General features: G+C 38.3%; 2 protein-coding genes across 2 annotated transcripts in view; one reads left to right on the top strand and one right to left on the bottom strand.

Moving 5' to 3' along the window:
- Window positions 1–7203, top strand: part of LOC114360000 (two pore calcium channel protein 1) — a 34227-nt gene extending 27024 nt beyond the window's left edge. Inside the window, exons 11-17 of the mRNA XM_028314549.1 lie at window positions 481–649; window positions 1304–1472; window positions 2773–2878; window positions 3280–3386; window positions 5053–5161; window positions 5656–5767; window positions 6697–7203. Coding sequence (XP_028170350.1) covers window positions 481–649; window positions 1304–1472; window positions 2773–2878; window positions 3280–3386; window positions 5053–5161; window positions 5656–5765 — 770 coding nt within the window. The 3' untranslated portion in view covers window positions 5766–5767; window positions 6697–7203. The remainder of the gene's footprint in view (window positions 1–480; window positions 650–1303; window positions 1473–2772; window positions 2879–3279; window positions 3387–5052; window positions 5162–5655; window positions 5768–6696) is intronic.
- Window positions 7204–10473: 3270 nt separating this feature from the next.
- Mk (mevalonate kinase) overlaps window positions 10474–18353 on the bottom strand; it is a 35464-nt gene continuing 27584 nt past the window's right edge. The window contains exons 7-9 of the mRNA XM_028314545.1: window positions 15044–15109; window positions 14178–14305; window positions 10474–13743 (exon numbers count right to left, since the gene is read on the bottom strand). Coding sequence (XP_028170346.1) covers window positions 13611–13743; window positions 14178–14305; window positions 15044–15109 — 327 coding nt within the window. The 3' untranslated portion in view covers window positions 10474–13610. The remainder of the gene's footprint in view (window positions 13744–14177; window positions 14306–15043; window positions 15110–18353) is intronic.

The raw sequence follows: 18353 nt of genomic DNA, 5'->3' as shown, positions 1-18353 counted from the left end.
CAAAGCTTGTACTATGGGTACTAGGCAATGGATATAAACATACTTAAATACTTTTTTTTTGTAAATACATACATACTTATTTATATGTACAAAGAAAACACCCAGACCCTTCACAAGCGGTCTAACGCAAATAAGGCCGTTATGGTCTTTTAAGGGTTCTGTATTTTTGTCGAGACATGCTTTGGCCAATGAGGACGACCAGTTTTCAGCTCTACCCTCCAGAAGAACGGGACCTACTCACTAAAACTCGACGGTGTTCTCCGAGCACCATAAAACGGAGCCGCGAGTTATTATCCTAACTTGGACATTCGTCCATAGCTTCGTCTCAGGATACGGCCCGCTCTGGAGCGAGCTACTCCGGCTTCGAAGGGTCTTCCAATCCCCTCTTCTTTTTATAGAGGATTCTCCTCGTGGCCATGTAAAAGGTGCTCTTGTAGTGGAGACTAAATGACCTTATGATGATTACTTTGTGTTCTCCAGTGTTCCTGGTTGAGGCAGGACTACGGATGGCAGCATCAGGACTGACTGCGTACTTGGAAAGCGGCTGGAACGTTTTCGACCTTAGTGTGACGCTGCTAGCACTGGTGGGCGCTGTCATGCTGACTGTAGCGCCTGGACTCTTCATCGTGGTCATATTCAGGCCGCTTAGGTGAGTGAAACAGGTCTTTAACCTAATCTTACTTTACTTCGATTAACTTCGACCAACTTCGCGAGTAGCGGGGGTACTTACTAGGATTGTTCGAAAAGTAATGAGTCTTGGGTATTTCTAGCCATCATAAAAATCTGAAAAAAATTGAGTACGTCACTTAATTCTTCATTAGACCCTGGTGAAAAATCATTGAAGTTCACCATTCCGTTTAAGAATTTTCACCTGAACACGACCAGTCGGATGATTTTCTTGACTCTCCAAAAAGGCCTATAAAAAGGACACCGCCTCGACAATTTCCTCAAATATCAGGTCCCTGAACTACTTTTTCAATCGAAAAAAGAGCTATTAATGTAGCTGAGAGTCAGATTTAAAGATTGAGTATGGGTTTTTGGGCATTTTAAAACGCTATTTTTTCTGCCACCGCAACTTCAGGGTTGTGTATGGGCACAGAAAGGACAAGGACTTTTCGACTGATCGTGTTCAAGTGAATCTAATTCTTAAACGGAATGGTGAACTTAAATGATTTTACCAGATTCTTGTGAAGAATTAAGCTACCTACCCATTTTATGTTTTTGTGATGGCTAGAAATATCCCATCATTATTATTTGAACACCCCTCGCATTGGAGAATCTTTAAAATGTATTTATTCCTCAGACTGATGCGCCTGTACAAGCTGAAGAAGCGCTACCGCGACGTGTTCGGAACTCTAGTCCTGCTGTCGCCGCTCATGTCGTCTGCTGGCTGCGTGATGCTGGTGGTGTACTACTTCTTCGCCATCATCGGCATGGAGCTGTTCTCGCAGTACAACCTGCGGAACTGCTGCGCGTGAGTACTCACAAGAGAAAGGGAGAGAGAGAGAGGGGGAGGGAGAGAGAGAGAGAGAGAGAGAGGGAGGGCGGGAGAGTGAGAAGGGGAGAGAAGGAGGTATGGAGAGATAGAGGGGGAGAGAGAGTGTGGGAGGGAGTTAGAGAGAGAGAGATATCAATTATCGCCTATTTTTTGAAATAATCTGTTTCATCTAGAAAAATGTATGGTACAGTCAGCGTCAAATAGTAGGAATAAGGTTGTGTTGTCAACTTTTTGGCCACTTTGGGTGTCACGAACTATTTGACCTGCAGGCCTACTACGAAAATCGAAATACGCAATTGCGGACGAAACGGAACACGAAACGATGATCGTCCGTTTGGCCTACTACCACAGAATAATTATAAGTGCTCTACCAAACACTTTTATATTAAGAGCCATTTCACAAAAAAGTTCCGCGCGAATTTAGGTAAAAGCTGTCAACGCAACGTCAAAAGAGTAAAAAGAACGCTGAAATGGACAAAAAAATCTTGAGCCGTGACCGTATTAAGACTTGATTTAAGTTATTAATTTTAAGGTAGAATGAGGTATTCAAACTTGATTAATTAATTTAAATTTTTAATAGAGTTTATTAAGTCTTTTATATTTCGATTCATAATGAAACACGAATAGGTATAATATGTAAAATATATATTAAGTACAAAATAAAGACAGTCACATAGTGAAAAATAAATCTGCCCCCTTACAGCTCCATCATCGGACCCTGGATACGAATAATGAAACACGAATAGGTATAATATGTAAAATATATTAAGTACAAAATAAAGACAGTCACATAGTGAAAAAAAAAGAATATAAGTAGTGTTTGGTGTATGAATCAAGGAAAAACTAAAATATTTGGGGGCACGGTAGTGCAACCGCCAAGTCGAGTAAAATTTTTCAATTTCGGTCCAGTTTTCTAGATACATAACTGCTGTCTACAAAATACAAAAAGAAATGAGATTTGGGGGCACGGTAGTGCAACCGCCAAGTCGAGTAAAATTTTTCAATTTCGGTCCAGTTTTCTAGGTACATAACTGCTGTCTACAAAATACAAAAATGACATGAAAACACGTGTATATTAAATTATTTAGTGCGATGGCCAAGTCAATATATTTATGTAAAACGTTAAAGATTTCCTGGCCTGGACTTGGTATTACATGGATCTCACAACTTTTTACCGTAGAACAACTGAGTTGCGAGACTTGGTTTTTTGACAAGTATTGTTTTTGATGGGATGAACTTATGTTCGGAATAAGAATTCTGTGTGTTGGTCGCAGGTGTTCTACCTGTTCACGATGGTGGTGCTGACGATCGTGGTGGCCAGCGTGCTGGAGGCCTTCCGCTTCCGCATCCAGTACAAGCGCAGCACCACCAAGAGGGACGGTGAGTACCATCACTCCTTTATCTGGGAGCCGATCAAGAAAGACAATTCCATGCCAAATGTCAATTTAAGGGGATATTTTTTTACTTCGTAACAGGCCTCCTAAATTTGTGTAGACCAAATCCTTAATTGGCTCTGGTAAATTAGCTAAGATTGGTTTCTGCAGTAGAGACCAATGACCAACTTCTTGCGTGTATTTCGCGGCACGGTGTCTGTAAGTCATAAGTGCCACTTGTGGTCTAAACTGAATAAATATTTTTGATTTTGATTGTGATTTTGTATGTCTGGCATAAAAGTCCGTGAACAATTTTGAAAAGTTAACTTTAACACAATCCGTTATAAATCGTTATTTTTATTGATTAACCGGATATGTTAATCTTAATACTGTTGAAATTAATTCCAGAGGAGAAGTTACTCCACGAGGAGGTACACACGAGCTGGGAAGAGGCTCAGAGACTGGGTGCCAGCGGGGACTTGGCTGAAGAACTGAGGCCGTACTTACCGCCTGGGGTGAGGCTTCAAACTCTCTCGTATATACAGCCCCCCTAAACAAGTGGCATTATGTGACAGTTGTAATTTAGAAAACCCATCTCAGAGCGAGGTAACTTCATAAAGAAAATGCAAGAGCGAAGGCATTTTGAAATAAAAATTCTGACGACTTAAATTGTCACTTGTCTAGGTGGGTTGGCACTTTTCTAGATAGGTATTTGCCTTACCGTTATTTCAGGACAACATTATTGGCTGGAGTTAAGAATGGCTGAAAAAGCTATATCATGGTACAGATACTAATAATAGACCCCGCATAATTTACGTCATCCAGCAAAGTAATAGATTTCACATGGCTGAATTGCCAAACTACTTGGACGTGGAAATTACCTACCTTTAGTGTATCAGAACTTGTGTTTCTTTAATGAAAAGACCGATAGTTAGCGAGATAAGCATTTATTATTCGGGTTCTTACACAGACACATCTTGTTCGTACATAGCCGGAAGAGGGAAGAAGCGTTCTACCGGAAACAGTTAACTTTTTAATATTTAATACACTTCCAAAGATAATATAATCCTAACACTCCCTCTCAATTACAAGTTAGGCTTTAACTTTTAATTGCAAAACAAAATAATTTTTATCTACTAATAAAAACTTCTAATAACAATATTCCACTTATGTTTTAGTATGGCAACATTAAAAAAAGAATTTGACATTTCAGAAACTGACATTAATGACAACTAGTGACACATGCAACTCACTTCACACTGTTCTATTAATGTAAACAAAACTTTAAATGAAATCACTACAAAACTAATAACTTCTCACGAAAATAACTGAACTTGATATTACACAGTGATTTAGTCAAAATATCTGACGTATTTTCGTTTGTACTTACATATTTGACACTTACAATATTATTACAAACTATGTCTTTCACGAAATGAAATTTAATGTCTATGTGCTTCGAATGTCGAGTGTTTTCACTGTTCATCACCATTTTAATCGCACTTTGATTGTCCACATATAACACTGCATCACTTTTGTCTTGAAAATCGATTGCAAGTCCCCTCACAAATAATAGCTCGCTCACAGTCATAGCGGCGGCGACATACTCTGCTTCCGCAGTTGAAAGGGCGACAGCTTGCTGTTTCCTGGATGACCATGATATAGGATTTCCTCTGTGATAAATGACCATGCCACTGACACTTTTTCTGTCAGATTTATTACTGGCCCAGTCTGCATCTGAAAAGGCTGAAATAGAATAAGTGTTAGTGTTATCTTCTTTCTTCATATAGGTAAGTTCTCTGTTTTCAGTTCCCTTTAGGTAACGCAGTATCCTCTTTGCTGCATTCCACAAGCTTCTTGTTGGCTTGTCAAGATAGTTTTCAACCGACTTCAAAAAAGGAGGAGGTTCTCAATTCGACCCGTATGTTTTTTTTTTCTATGTTTGTTACGCGATAACTCCGCCAATTATGAACCGATTTGAAAAAATCTTTTTTCGGCGTATAGGTAATACTTCAAGGGTGGTCCCATTTAAATTTAATAATAGAAAAAACAACCCCCCAAGGGTGGAAAATTGGGGATGAACTTTTTTATACGCAATATTTTTAATTTTTAGTTTTTTTTTGTGTTCACGCATTTGAAGTCGGTTTTATTTTTTTTAAAAGTTAATTATGTTATGTTCAGTCGGAGGTGACGTTCATCGGGTCGCGGCCGCGGACGAAAGAGGTCCTGCAGCGGAGGATGTACCAGGCCGACATACAGAAGTGGCTCGCCGAGGAAGACGAAAATGAGGGTAGGTGTAATACTGAGAACTTACCTTTCCATTTACTGTCCTTTTTTTACCGCGTTAGTTGATTCATATGTCTCTTCGCATACCTACTTTTTGAGAGAACCTTGAGGTTGACGTTGCACTAGACTGTTTCATTTGCCCACACTCATGCACGATCACCGACACTTTTATTGGTAAAGATTATTTTTATGTAATAATGGAACAAAACTGCCGAACACATGATGCTTAATAATATAAAAATATCTCGTCAAGAAGCCAAAGCACACATTTTTTTAAATGAAACGCAATCGCCCACGTGATTCTTCACTTTCTCACCAAGAAGCCTAAAATAAGTACCTACACAGATGCCAACAATACAACAAAAAAGAAAAAGAAGTACCAACTACCATTTTTTAAAAATGGAACATGACTGTCAAAGTGACGTTTCTCTTTCCCGCCAAAAGCATAACCTTCACTTTCCCGCCAAAACAAAAAACCTTTACCTTGTCTATGGCCAGGAGTGCCGCCGTCCACGACGCTGACGTCGAGCGAGGACCCGCTGGCGCCGCCGCTGGTGGGCGCGGCCAACGAGCAGCGCGTGGCCGTCCGCGGCGGGTACCAATTGTAGAGGTGGGAGGATATAATGGAATAAATATTATTTGGAGGGCAGCAGATGATGATTGAAAGGTTGTGTTGCGTAAATTCACTTTATTGCCTGTCGCCTGTCAGCACAGTTTAAATTAAATACAGCACAAATGGAAACCACTCGGAGTCAGAGCTGCTACAGGCGCGCGCGATGCTGCGCAAATACAGACGGCCACAAGACCGAACGAACGAATGATGCATTATGCATTTTATTGTTGGAACCCAACATTATTTACTAGGTTTATTAGGTCATTCTCTACTCCACTGCAGTAATCAAATAAACTTTGAAATACCCCGATGCCGGTAGTGTCAGTCTATTGATCCATTATTATCATCATCATTATTAAGAAGTCATTTCGTCTCCACTGTCATTTCGTCTCCTACCAGAGGAAAATGGAGGATTTGGTCTACAGTAGGTACACACTGTAGGTACACAATCCAAGCAGGCCCATATTCACGGACAGTCGGGGTAGATCTATTCAGTCATTTCAGACGATAAATCTAGAACTTATATTACATAGATTAATCTATCTATAATTCTGTAAAAGCAAAGGTCACTGACTGATTCACTCATTCATCACGAAATCTCAGAAACTACAAGTGCTAGGAGTCTCAATTTTTGTATGAGGGTTCCTTTTAGAACGTAGGTGCTCACTGAGACGGGATTTTGCAAAATTCAATCTCTAAGGGGGTAAACCGGGGTCCACGCGTACGTAGTCGCAGGCGGCTGCTTAGTCGTCAATATTTGTAGGCCAAATCTTCCATTTGCTTCTGATAAAGTAATTTATAGAGTCGTTTAGAGAGGACTCTTGCAGCTGTACCTACTAAATCTGGCAGTGGTGACTAAATGAGTTGATGATATTATCGATATGATATGTCTATGTTTATCGATATTAAACCAAGTTTCAATCTAGGTGGATACTAGCGGCGCTGCGGCAGCGGGCGCTCCTCATATGGGACACTCTGGAGGCGCTGTGACTCCGCGCGCTAGCTCTGTGCGCGCGCCTGCGCAACTTCTTTAGTCGATAATCGAATCGACACAGAACTGTACAAGTGTCATTCTGTACGAATGTGTCAAGGTCTTTAGGGCCAGTAGAGGTTTATAGACTAAGAGCTGGTGAACGCCAGACCTACGTCATTTTATAAAAGCTGAAAGTTTGTCAGCGTATGCTCCCAGTTGGTGGATCATGAAGTTTGGGTCATCGTGGCTTTGGCAGCTATCTTAAAAAAACTGTCTGGCAAGGAGTTGGAACTGTCAAATGTATCTGGCTGATGTGGAAACAACTTTACACAACAACGCCGTTCACTAGCTCAGTCTATTATTTTTGGGAGTTCTTGTCCGAATCTTTGTTGGACTTGAAATTGCTGATTGGTTTTTTGTTTGGTTTACGATAGCTATTTAAATCTGGATGTATACCAATGAACGTTAGTAGTAGACTTGAAATGTGGATTTTAGATGTAAGTTTTATGAATGACAGCAGCCATATTGCAAAAAAAGTACATTAAAAAATTGCAATTATACTGAATTAACAACTCTTAACAATTTCTAATTGACCTGCAAATATTTAATACAGTTAAAATAACTTAAATCTTGTAAATTCTTAATAAAAACAAAATGAAGAGTGCATGAATGTATGAAAAATAATGCGAAATATTCTAACACCTGTGATATGAGATCAATGTTTGACCAATTGCGTGTAAAATAATAAATTATTATTTTTAATATTTATTTAATCTTTGTTAGTGAGTTAAGCGTTATGTTATTTAAGTCTTGGTTGTTGTGTACCAAAGGGTTTTTAGATGAAGAATATACCATTCATTATTTTGTAATTTTAAGAGTCTCCTACGACCTAAAGTGTGTTGTACTTACATACACAGTCTAAATATTTGACTTTAGTATCAAAATAATTAATTCCCTATAATGCAGCTTATGACCGGTTAGTCGATTTTAAGATACATATGAAACGAAATGGTTCATAACAAAATGTGAAATGAAAAATGATATAATAATATTTAGCTTAACCTAAGAGCACACGTAAAAAAGGGAAGAACTAAGTATAAGAAATACTGTTCCACAAATAGGTAGTTTTCCATTAAATAGATTTGATTATTATGTGTAAGAGACTCTTAATAATTTAACATCTGAATGTATGTATACCTACTTTCCCAGTAAATATGTCTATTGAATTACAATAATGTGCAACTAATATTCTAAATCGCTTATAGAAAAGCTTGTAGTGATAAGACATTTTTCGAATAAGAAGGAGATTATGAGATTATCAATAAGATCAAAAATAAAAAAGTGTACATTTTGGTGGACTGAACAACACTGACCAATACAAAGTTCAATGAAACTCACCACCCCCAATGGTTTTTGAACTGTCTGTCTTTAGTCTAAGGTTCAAAATTATTTGATGCTAGTGATTGTACTAAACGGTAGTGGGAGGGGTGACAAGCAAGCGTCTGATTGGTCATGTCACGTGACTAGACGTCATTACGTCATGAGGTATAAATATTATGTATGTTTTATTATGTTTAGTTTAATATTAGATCAAAAACAGGTACCGATATTAATACCATAAAGATATTTAAACTATGTAGCTTATGAAACAAATCTGAATGTAGTATATTTCATGAAGTCTCGTAAATATTAAAATAATTATGTGTGAAATAAAAATAAACAGATTTTAAAATTAAAGACTAGCAGCGCCACAGTTAATTGACTTCTTTTGTGAAGTTAGATTCGAATTTTACGGCGAATATTATTTAATTTTGTTAATAGATCGTTCTTTTTAAGTTATCACTAGGAAGTAAAGTAGTCAATGTGATAGTTCATGGACCATTTAGAATGTTATGTAATGTGCGACTCAAAAATTAATCATCCCGTTTCTTTTCGAAAAAATTGTTTCTCCATGATAATGATTTTTTGATATTTTTAGAAGTTTTGTAAAGCTTTTGAGTTTTCGTAAGACATTTTTGCCATTACGATAGAAATGTTAATCTACCGTCACTGTCATTGTTTGAAAAAGAGGCTGACAAGAGCTAAGTTACTAGCGCCATAATCGGATTTTCAAGTTTCATCTAATGGGCCACTTCTGCGAAGGTTGTACCCATTTATATTACAACGCGGTCGAGTTAACTGCGCATCTGACTGTGACGTCACATCGACGCTCTGGTACGGGCGAACGCCAGGTGTGCGGGTAAGTGGAAGGAAGAGTCGCATTCCAGCGAGGTACGCAGTTCGCTCGAGTTACGGCCTGTCATAAAACCTGTAGGGTAGGGCCTGTAGTCAAAAAGAAAACAAATATGTTAGAATTAGACATTCCTTACGCTTTAATATTTTCCTTCATTGGTTTACCTACTTTATTTAAAACATATAAATTAAAATCCATAGGTGGCGCTAGTCAGCTCAAGTCTGCCTCTCATAGCCACTTAAATAAAAACAAATCTAAGATATAAATTTATGAAAATGCATGTGCGCCAATTTCATTTAGAAAACCATTCATTTATGAAGTAAATGAAAAAAATAATTCTCAATCATTTATGAAAAAAATAATTCTCAATCATTTAGGTATTCGATGGTGCTTACGCTTGTAGGTATGTAAAATTGGATAGATATAAAAGGACACTAGGGTAATAAAAATGAGGTTTCTGCCTCCGTTATAGACTAGGCATAGATGTGATTCAACTTGTCTATAGTTCCGTGATCCAAAAGTATTCATAATAAATAAGAATTAAAATTAAAATAAATTATTTAGATTTTATATCAATTTATTTGGCAGCTTATTTTGCGTGCGGCTTTTAGAGACGATTTTAAGTTTTAATATTTATATGTAAAAATAAGAGAATTTATACATTCTAGTTTTTCAAATAAGTTAATCATTGTTATTAAACGCAATACTGTGTTACACATTTCATTTTTTTATTATGATGTTAACTTGTACCCTTATTAATAGCTATAATTAATATTTCATTTTCCAACTTGTTAAAAATGTAATAATTTTGCAATTTTCATTTATTAACGTTAGTATATTTTCCATTTTATCAAGTTTAAAACTTTAAGAAAATGCTTTATTTTGTGTTGTCTTCCATGGTTGTGTAGAAATATTTTATTTAAATCTAATTATTTAATGTAGTAACGATTAATCGTATTAATTTTTGATTTGACATTTTATGATAATTTATTTTCACTCGGTCACGTTGTTGATACGCAAGTTAGTAAAATAATAACGTGTTATTAAAATAACTTATTTGTGTAATAAATGCACTTTTTAATAAGAACTTGCTTTTATTTGTTATCATTATGTAGTTATGTACCTACTCCACTCATTAATTCTTCATTATTTATATTAATTGGGTTTTGATTACAGAAGTATTCAGTCAAAGGCTTTTAATTAAGTATGTTACTAGAAAAACGGTTCAGTATAAAAAATGTGTTACATCGCGGGCACGACTAAAACGCTTTCAAATTCAATCAGTCTCTTTAGCTATAGTCTGGTCTGTGAGCACGTAGAATTTTGTCCAATGACCCCAAGCTACCCATCCTTATCGCTCGCGCGTAATTATGTTGCTGTCGCGACTGTGCGAGGGGCGCTCGCAGTGAGTGTGCGAGCGCGACAGCAAAACAGCAGACCAGACTATAACATCGAAGGTTGGGAGCAGTGGTTATCTTTCAAAAGAAACAAGTCACATTCAAAATAGAAGATTTATTCAGTTTTATTGTTACCTCAAGTAGTCTTTCATAATTTAACAAATTCTACAATCGATTAGCACCCATTATCCTAATTGTGAGCGCGGAAATTGCATAAATACATATAAACTCAATTATCTACTTAGAGCTAGGCGTTTATCAGTTTCGTTTTTACACAACAAATTGTACAACCCGCTAAAACGCTGTTACCGTGATAACGGTTCTCTGTCGCAGTCGCACATGCCAGCATCTCGTTTGAGCGAGAGAGATGGACATATCCGAACATGTCCTGCAGAAGTATTTTTAATATTCGATACCGCGGGTACTTATACGCCCGTATTATAAAACGACGCTAAAAATTAGATTCAAACTTAAGCTCAGTCTAATATTGGTTTGTGGTCATTTCTCATCTGCCCCCGAAGGGGGGGAATATGGGAATTTTCTCATTTCATCTTCACACAAAAATATGTTTTTAAGTTGGATGTTTATTACCACATTTGGATGAATATCGGTAGGATCTTAGCACTAGCTAACATATTTGTATTTTATAACGCAGAGTAACATTTCTTTAAATGTATTTGAGGAGTGATCCTTCCGTTTCAACTACATTTGCGTATACTGTGTAGATTTGTATTCGTCGTTTCATAATAAAGGCTATGGAATTACAATCGCATGCAGGGCATTTGGAATGGTTTTAACAACTAACGATAGAATTAAACAGGGAAATAAAAGATCAAACAGATCATTTACTTGTACTACAGTCCGCACAAGTTAATTTTATATTTATTGATAATGCAAAATGGTCTACATAAATTAAAAATTGAATAAATTGATTGAATTAAGTATAATTAATTTGTTTGTTAAAAGTCTGGATTTTTATTTGTAGTTAATAAATATTGGCATGAATCCACTTTCTCACTTTCTGTTTATATTTTTGCTGTAAAATGCTATTTTTACCGATTGCTTATTGAAATCCATTTAATATGCAGTGTTTAAATAACACTACAATAAATATTTATTGATTTCGATAAGATAAATGCTCAAAATGAACACATTTTATTAAAAAATCCATTGAATTTATAAAATAATATGAAGAAAAACCTTTTTAGCAATGTTTGCATTAAAAAGTATAATACATGCAAATAAAATTGTACACAATAATGATCTTCTATTGAAAATACAATTAAAAACCAAATCATTTAGTTCAACATAAATACGAGGTTTGATGAATATCATATCAAAGTACGAGTAGAACCAAGATTCGAACTTACTTAACTTCTAAAACATTTCTCAATTCTCATTCTCAACGCGTGGAATGATCTCCTATCAAGTAGACAAGGATAGCACGTCTTTTTATTTACTATTTGGAGTTCGCACTTCATCAATTATTCATACAAGCATTTCATTACGACCCGTATGTATAGATGGTTCAAAAGGGCTTCAATTTTTGGTAAATTGTATAAATATGTGCCAGGCATACTGAGTTTTCACGATTTCGGAGTCAAGAAGTGTGATTATTTGTGATAATAAACATGATTATTTCATCTTCAATATACACAATTCGTTAATAACTTTATAAAGAGCAACGGTATCAACTATACTTTATCAATGTAATAGAAAATCAAAAAACACTCATAAAATCGACGCCATTTTGAACCGAAAGAAACATTATACTAATAAATAAATAATATAAACAAAAAACAATCGCATATGTACTCTCTAAAATTATAACTAACGTACATAAAATTATATTTAGCTAGACGTTTATCAATAGAATTAAGTTAGGGTGGAAGTAAATCATCCTTTGTCCTCCAGTGGACGTTTTTCGGCTGAAACGAACGAAGTCATAGGAGGGTTTTCCTGACCATTGATACGGAGTGAGGCGGGGTAGAGAGAGATAATAATGCGAATACTGTGTGTTAGTCACCGTGCCCGATTTTCCCCGTTTCTCCGCAACGAGTTTAAAAATTAATACGCAAATCTCTACTTCACTCAAATCGGATTTCTGTCCTTTCTTAAAAAAAGAAAATTTTGATACAATTTCATAATTTAATACTTTATTCAAGGCTCAATGTAGCAATTTATTAGAATCAATTTATTTAGAGCCGATTTCAAATAAAACACGTTCACATACATAAATACTTAAGAATTGTAAAAGTGGGGGATTATGGGAATTCCCATATTCCCCTGGTCAATATTTATACCCGTGGGGACAATAGCAAAGCCAAACATTTAGCTCAATTCGAAAGCAAACAGTGGTTTTTGTCGTACAGTCAGGTACAAAAAGATGTATTCATATCCAAAAAATGTCTTATTCAAATAACAAAATTTTGTATCTGGCTGTACAGTCACATGGCAATAATTAATACTACATATAATAACATTTAACAATGATAGAGCTTCAACATCTATACATGCATAATTATGTATTTGCTACACAACTTTGTGTCATACAAAACAAATCAGCATTTTTTGTCAACAACACTTATACAGCTTTTAAAAAGGAAGCTTCATTTACACACAAATGTTGGAAAGTTAAATATAAACATTTTACTACGAACAATAAATTGTAATACGAATTCATTACGAACACCAGTCCAGTTATGTACTTTGAAACACTTTTTTCACTTAAAATTTTCACCTTCACCAACTTAACGAGTTCCAAAACAGAATAGTTTTTATCACAAATATTTATAACACATTGACACTTTCACTCTCAGTCTTAAAATGTCCGAATTCAGGTGGACATTGCATTCATTTTCAGTTTTTTTTCACATCCATTGGATATTCATGCAACTTTCAAGACATATCCCATTTTTAATACACATACACCATTAAAACAGGGTGCAGTGTTTCCGTAACATCCTTTGTACCGCGAGCTTTTTGGCGTAACGCTCATTGGTTTAGTTTATTTCAGAGATACTCAGAAATATCTTTCCAGAATTTTTAACAGCATATCTATAGCTGTCTTTGGTAAAGCACGATTCAGTACACCACTAAATCTTAACGCTCTAAGGTTTTAGAGTCCCAAATGTCTCATAATTTTTATTAAATTCCCTGTAGAGTTTCATTTGCCCCCGGGTGAATTCCCATCCGCCCCCGCTAGGAGTCCTTGAGGCGTTTGTGAGGGGGCGCGGGTCACATCTCTAGCGAGACGCCGGCGCCGCCTAGACGTGTCTCGGTGACGCGGAAGCCGAGTTCTAGCAGCTGCCCTGAGAGCGAGTCCACGGTGCTACGGGGGGTGGACGGTGGGATAAGCACCATTGCGTAACTGGAATGAGAAGAAAAGAAATATTAATGCATAAAATATGCGCCAGAGAATTATTAAATTAAGGACTTACGCTAAAACTTGCGGGTGGGCACTTCTAAATGCACGTTCGCAGCATGCATTCACCCCCCGCAGTTTTGAGACAATAAGGCCATACATTGTCGATAATATTATATCATCATCATTTCAGCCATAGAACGTCCACTGCTGAACATAGGCCTCCTTCAATGATTTTTATAATGACCGTTTGGTAGCGGCTTGCATCCAGCGCCTCCCTGCTACCTTTATAAGGTCGTCGATGCACCTTGTAGGTGGATGTCCTACGCTGCTTTTCGGATTTTTGCTTTTGAAGATTATATTGTGGCTTGCGTAATTAAGAAGAAGTCCTGTAAACTTTCACGCATTGTTACTTCTAAATAAATATAGTCTTATCTTACCCGCCGCCGCCAGCGCCGGTGAGCTTGCAGGCGAGGCCGCGCGCTCGTGCCGCCGCCCGGATGGTCTCGAGCGCGGGGTGCGACACGCCCAGCGCGCCCAGAAGCCAGTGGTTCATGTCCCAAAGCTCCTGGAAGCACATTATGTCGGCCGTTTGGTGTAGTGATTCAGAACGGACTACTATGCCGAGAGGACCCGGGTTAGATTCCCGGCCGGGCAGAATGAAATGATAAATTTTAATTTCTCCTGACGGGTCTGGGTGTTACTATGTATAATAAATGTATGTATTTACAAAAACAAAAGTATGTTCATATCCGTTGTCTAGTACCTATAGTACATGCTTTGCTTAGTTTGGGATTGGGACTAGAGGCGCAGTGTAAAATGTCCAAGGATATTTATTTATTATTTATTATCGTCGTGAGTCCATTGGAAACCACGCTTGACACCAGGGGTTCAATTACCAACAGCAATTAGATATTTACAAGTTATTTAAAACCAAGGAACCAGTAACTAAAGTACTCCACAAAGCATTATTTTTTCATCCAATCGCTGTCGCTGCCAGATATCTTGTTAACGTGATCGGTTCATTGAAATGCGTAAAGTCAAAAACAGTTCAAAATGGTTTGACACACAAACGCGTCAAAACATGAAATAGAATCCTAAAACCACCCACCATGAACCTCATCGTTAAAAATAAATTCGGGGGAAAATGCAACATTTTCTTCCCATCTTTCTCCAGTCACAATCGGAGGAAGATGGCACAAAAATTCCCATATTCCCCCCCTTTAGAGGAAGCTTGTCGGGGGAAGATAGGACTTCCCAGACTTTTCAAGTAAAATGAGACTAACAAATAATAAATACAACTTACTGCTAAATGCTGGTATTCAGCCTCCGAGTCTATCTCGCATTTGCCACTAGTGAGTTTAACCAAAACCTGAAACAAACATCGGAGATATTAGTTTACAGAAATGTTAATCTTATTTGAATCATTGCACAAGTATTTCTAAATATACAATAACTGACTTTCATAGTGATCTATCAACGCACAGCCCAAACCACTGGACGGATCGGGCTGAAATTTGGCATGCAGGTAGATGTTATGACGTAGGCATCCGCTAAGAAAGGATTTTACGAAACTCCACCCCTAAGGGGGTAAAACGGGATCCACGCGTACGAAGTCGCGGGCGGCCGCTAGTTTTATCATAAGTCAATTCAAGTTTTGATACCTAACTTCAATGAGCTTGATTGAATCTAGTATTTTTATTATTATACGTACATAATAGGAATTGAAAAAAATGAATAAGTATATCTATTAATTTTCAAAAAAGTAGTAAATTGTATTAAGATGAATTAACCTTATTAATTTAAACACAACGAACACTTTTCTTTTTATGAATTAATAATAATAATTAGAAGTTTTTAATAGGTTTAATAGGTAATGTATAGGTTATTATATTAATTAAAAATAAGTGCCTTTTGGTGTCCGCATAATATAGTTATTATTAGTCATTCTTGAATAATGAAACTCATCTCCCAGGATACTAGCTCAGAACCTAAGAAAGGAAGGCAAGAACGTATCGAGCCCTCCCCAACTTTTGGAAGAAGATTCCAGGGTACGCGTCTCCCGAAGAAGACAGAAGAAGTTTCCTACGTTTGTTGCATAACCTTCTATTGAGCTCAGCACCTAGAAATAGATCCCGGGTCACCCTGGTGTCCACGAGCAGTATGGACAGGTTCCTCTTAGTGTATAGCCTGCTGTTCTAACTCAAGACCTAGGAAAAGAGCCCAAGAGCTAAGAAAACTGACCCTTACTATCGAAGAAGACAGAAGAAGTTTCCTACGTTTGCTGCATAACCTTCTACTGCGCTGAGGACCTAGGAAACGAGCTCAAGAACTTAGAAGACCAAGCCTATGTATGTCGGCTTGTACAGCGCCCCTAGCGGGAAACGTCCAAAAACTAAAATTTTCATACCTTTTTTAAACGCGCTCACTCACACTCAGTATAGACAAGTTCCTCTTAGTGTATAGCCTGCTGTTCTAACTCAAGACCTAGGAAAAGAGCCCAAGAACTAAGAAAACTGACCCTTACCCATCGAAGAAGACAGAAGAAGTTTCCTACGTTTGTTGCATAACCTTCTATTGAGCTCAGCAGCAGGACCTAGAAATGGAGCCCAAGAACTTAGAAGACCAAGCCTTACCCATCAGAAGAGAAAAAAGATAGTGCTTACCTGTGTGGCAGTATTAGCGACGTGGTCACACGCCTCCAGGATGTGATCAACCGCGGCCATGTTCCTCTGGCGGACTGAAGCGACCTTCATGACCAGGGTGCGCGTCTCCCGGGTCACCCTGGTGTCCAGGGCAGTATGGACAGGTTCCCCTTGCAGCATAATCTACTGTTCTAACTCAGGATCTAAGAAAAGAGCCCAAGAACTAAGATAACTGAGGACCTAGTGTGAGTTTACATCAAACGCGCTCACCAGTAAGCACGGCAAAAAATGACATTAAATGTATGACGGCTTGTACAGCGCCCCTAGCGGGAAACGTTCACAAACTAAAATTTTCATACCTTTTTTTAAACGCGCTCACTCACACTCAGCCCACTGATCCTTCCCCATCGAAGAAGTTTCCTACGTTTGCTGCATAACCTTCTACTGCGTTGAGGACCTAGGAAAGGAGCCTAAGAACTTAGAAAACAGACCCTTACATATCGAAAAAGACAGAAGAAGATTTCTACCTGTGTGGCAGTGTTAGCGACATGGTCACACGCCTCCAGGATGTGATCAACGGCGGCCATGTTCCTCTGGCGGACTGAAGCGACCTTCATGACCAGGGTACGCGTCTCCCGGGTCACCCTGGTGTCCACGAGCAGTATCCGAAGGTTGAGCCGGGCGTCGATGGCCCTGGGCTTGGTGCCCTTCTTGAAGGAGACGAGGGAGCCGAAGGTGCATATTGCGTTGTCGATCCCTGGAATTCAAGGTGAATTATGAGCCTCTTTGTATATTTGTTTCAAACTTTTTACACATAAAACATTCCGACAAATGCCGAATTCAATGCCTACTTCAACTTTTTGTCTTATGTTTAGTAACTTTTTGAGGGCACCACCGTTTATGAGCTGTCATGGCGTAGTTAAGCTTCAACCACACCAACGCATGCGACCAAAGGAAACTTGGACTTGACACATTATTCTTCTGCGAAACCACATGTCAAGACTTTCAAGTGTCTCTTGCTGGAGCAAAGGTCGAGCGTCCAACCGTAAACCTTGAACCAGTTTCAGAATTTATTAACTTTTGGTTAAAGGCCATTTACAATGATCTGACAGAATGTCAAATATTAAAATTCACTAACAGGGCCAGTAGCGGCGTAAGGGGAGGGCGGTGGGGGCGGTCCGCCCCGGGTGCCAAGCATCAGGGGGTGACACAAGTCGCGCAGATTAGTACTCACTGACTCATCTGCATGGCAAATCTGCGGTCTATGTCATGATACGGGGGGTGCGATTATCTTTCAATCTTCGAAACGGTAGGTAACCCCAAAATCCGGGGGGGTACCANGGGGGGGGGGTGATCGCCCCGGGTGCCAACCCATGCTACGCCGCCACTGAACAGGGCCAGCTCACGCAGTCGTAGAATTAGCAGTCCGTTTACTATTTACTTAGTATACTTGCTCTTAATAATTTTACCAATGTCCATAGGGCTTAGTGTGAGTTTACATCAACGTCCTTACTAGTGAGCGCGTAAAAAATGACATTAAATGTATGACGGATGAAACTCACACTAAGCCCTCTGAGAGCTGAGTGTGAGTTTACATTAAAAGTCCTCACTAGTGAGCGCGTAAAAAAATTACATTAAATGTATGACGGATGAAACTCACACTAAGCCCCCTGAGAGCTGAGTGTGAGTTTACATTAAAAGTCCTCACTAGTGAGCGCGTTAAAACAAATATATGAAGATTTTAGTTCTTGAAAGTTTCCGATAGGGTCGCTGTACAATCCGTCATCGCGTCATATAGACGACCCACGCTGAACTGTCCCACCAAACTCTATGACAGGGGGGCGCTACCATCGTTCAACTAATATGGTTTCAAACATGGAAAAAATCTGAACCAGCGATCCGGTATTGACGGTGGCGCCCCTCTGTCAATGTCATGCATAGGACAGTTCAGTATTTTGGAACTATACACTG

This window comes from Ostrinia furnacalis, unplaced genomic scaffold (genome assembly GCF_004193835.3).
Source record: "Ostrinia furnacalis isolate ACB-3 unplaced genomic scaffold, ASM419383v2 OfSCF4782, whole genome shotgun sequence".
Taxonomy (NCBI): domain Eukaryota; kingdom Metazoa; phylum Arthropoda; class Insecta; order Lepidoptera; family Crambidae; genus Ostrinia; species Ostrinia furnacalis.
Note: the sequence above shows the minus strand (reverse complement) of the source record. Positions and strands in the feature narration are given on the sequence as shown.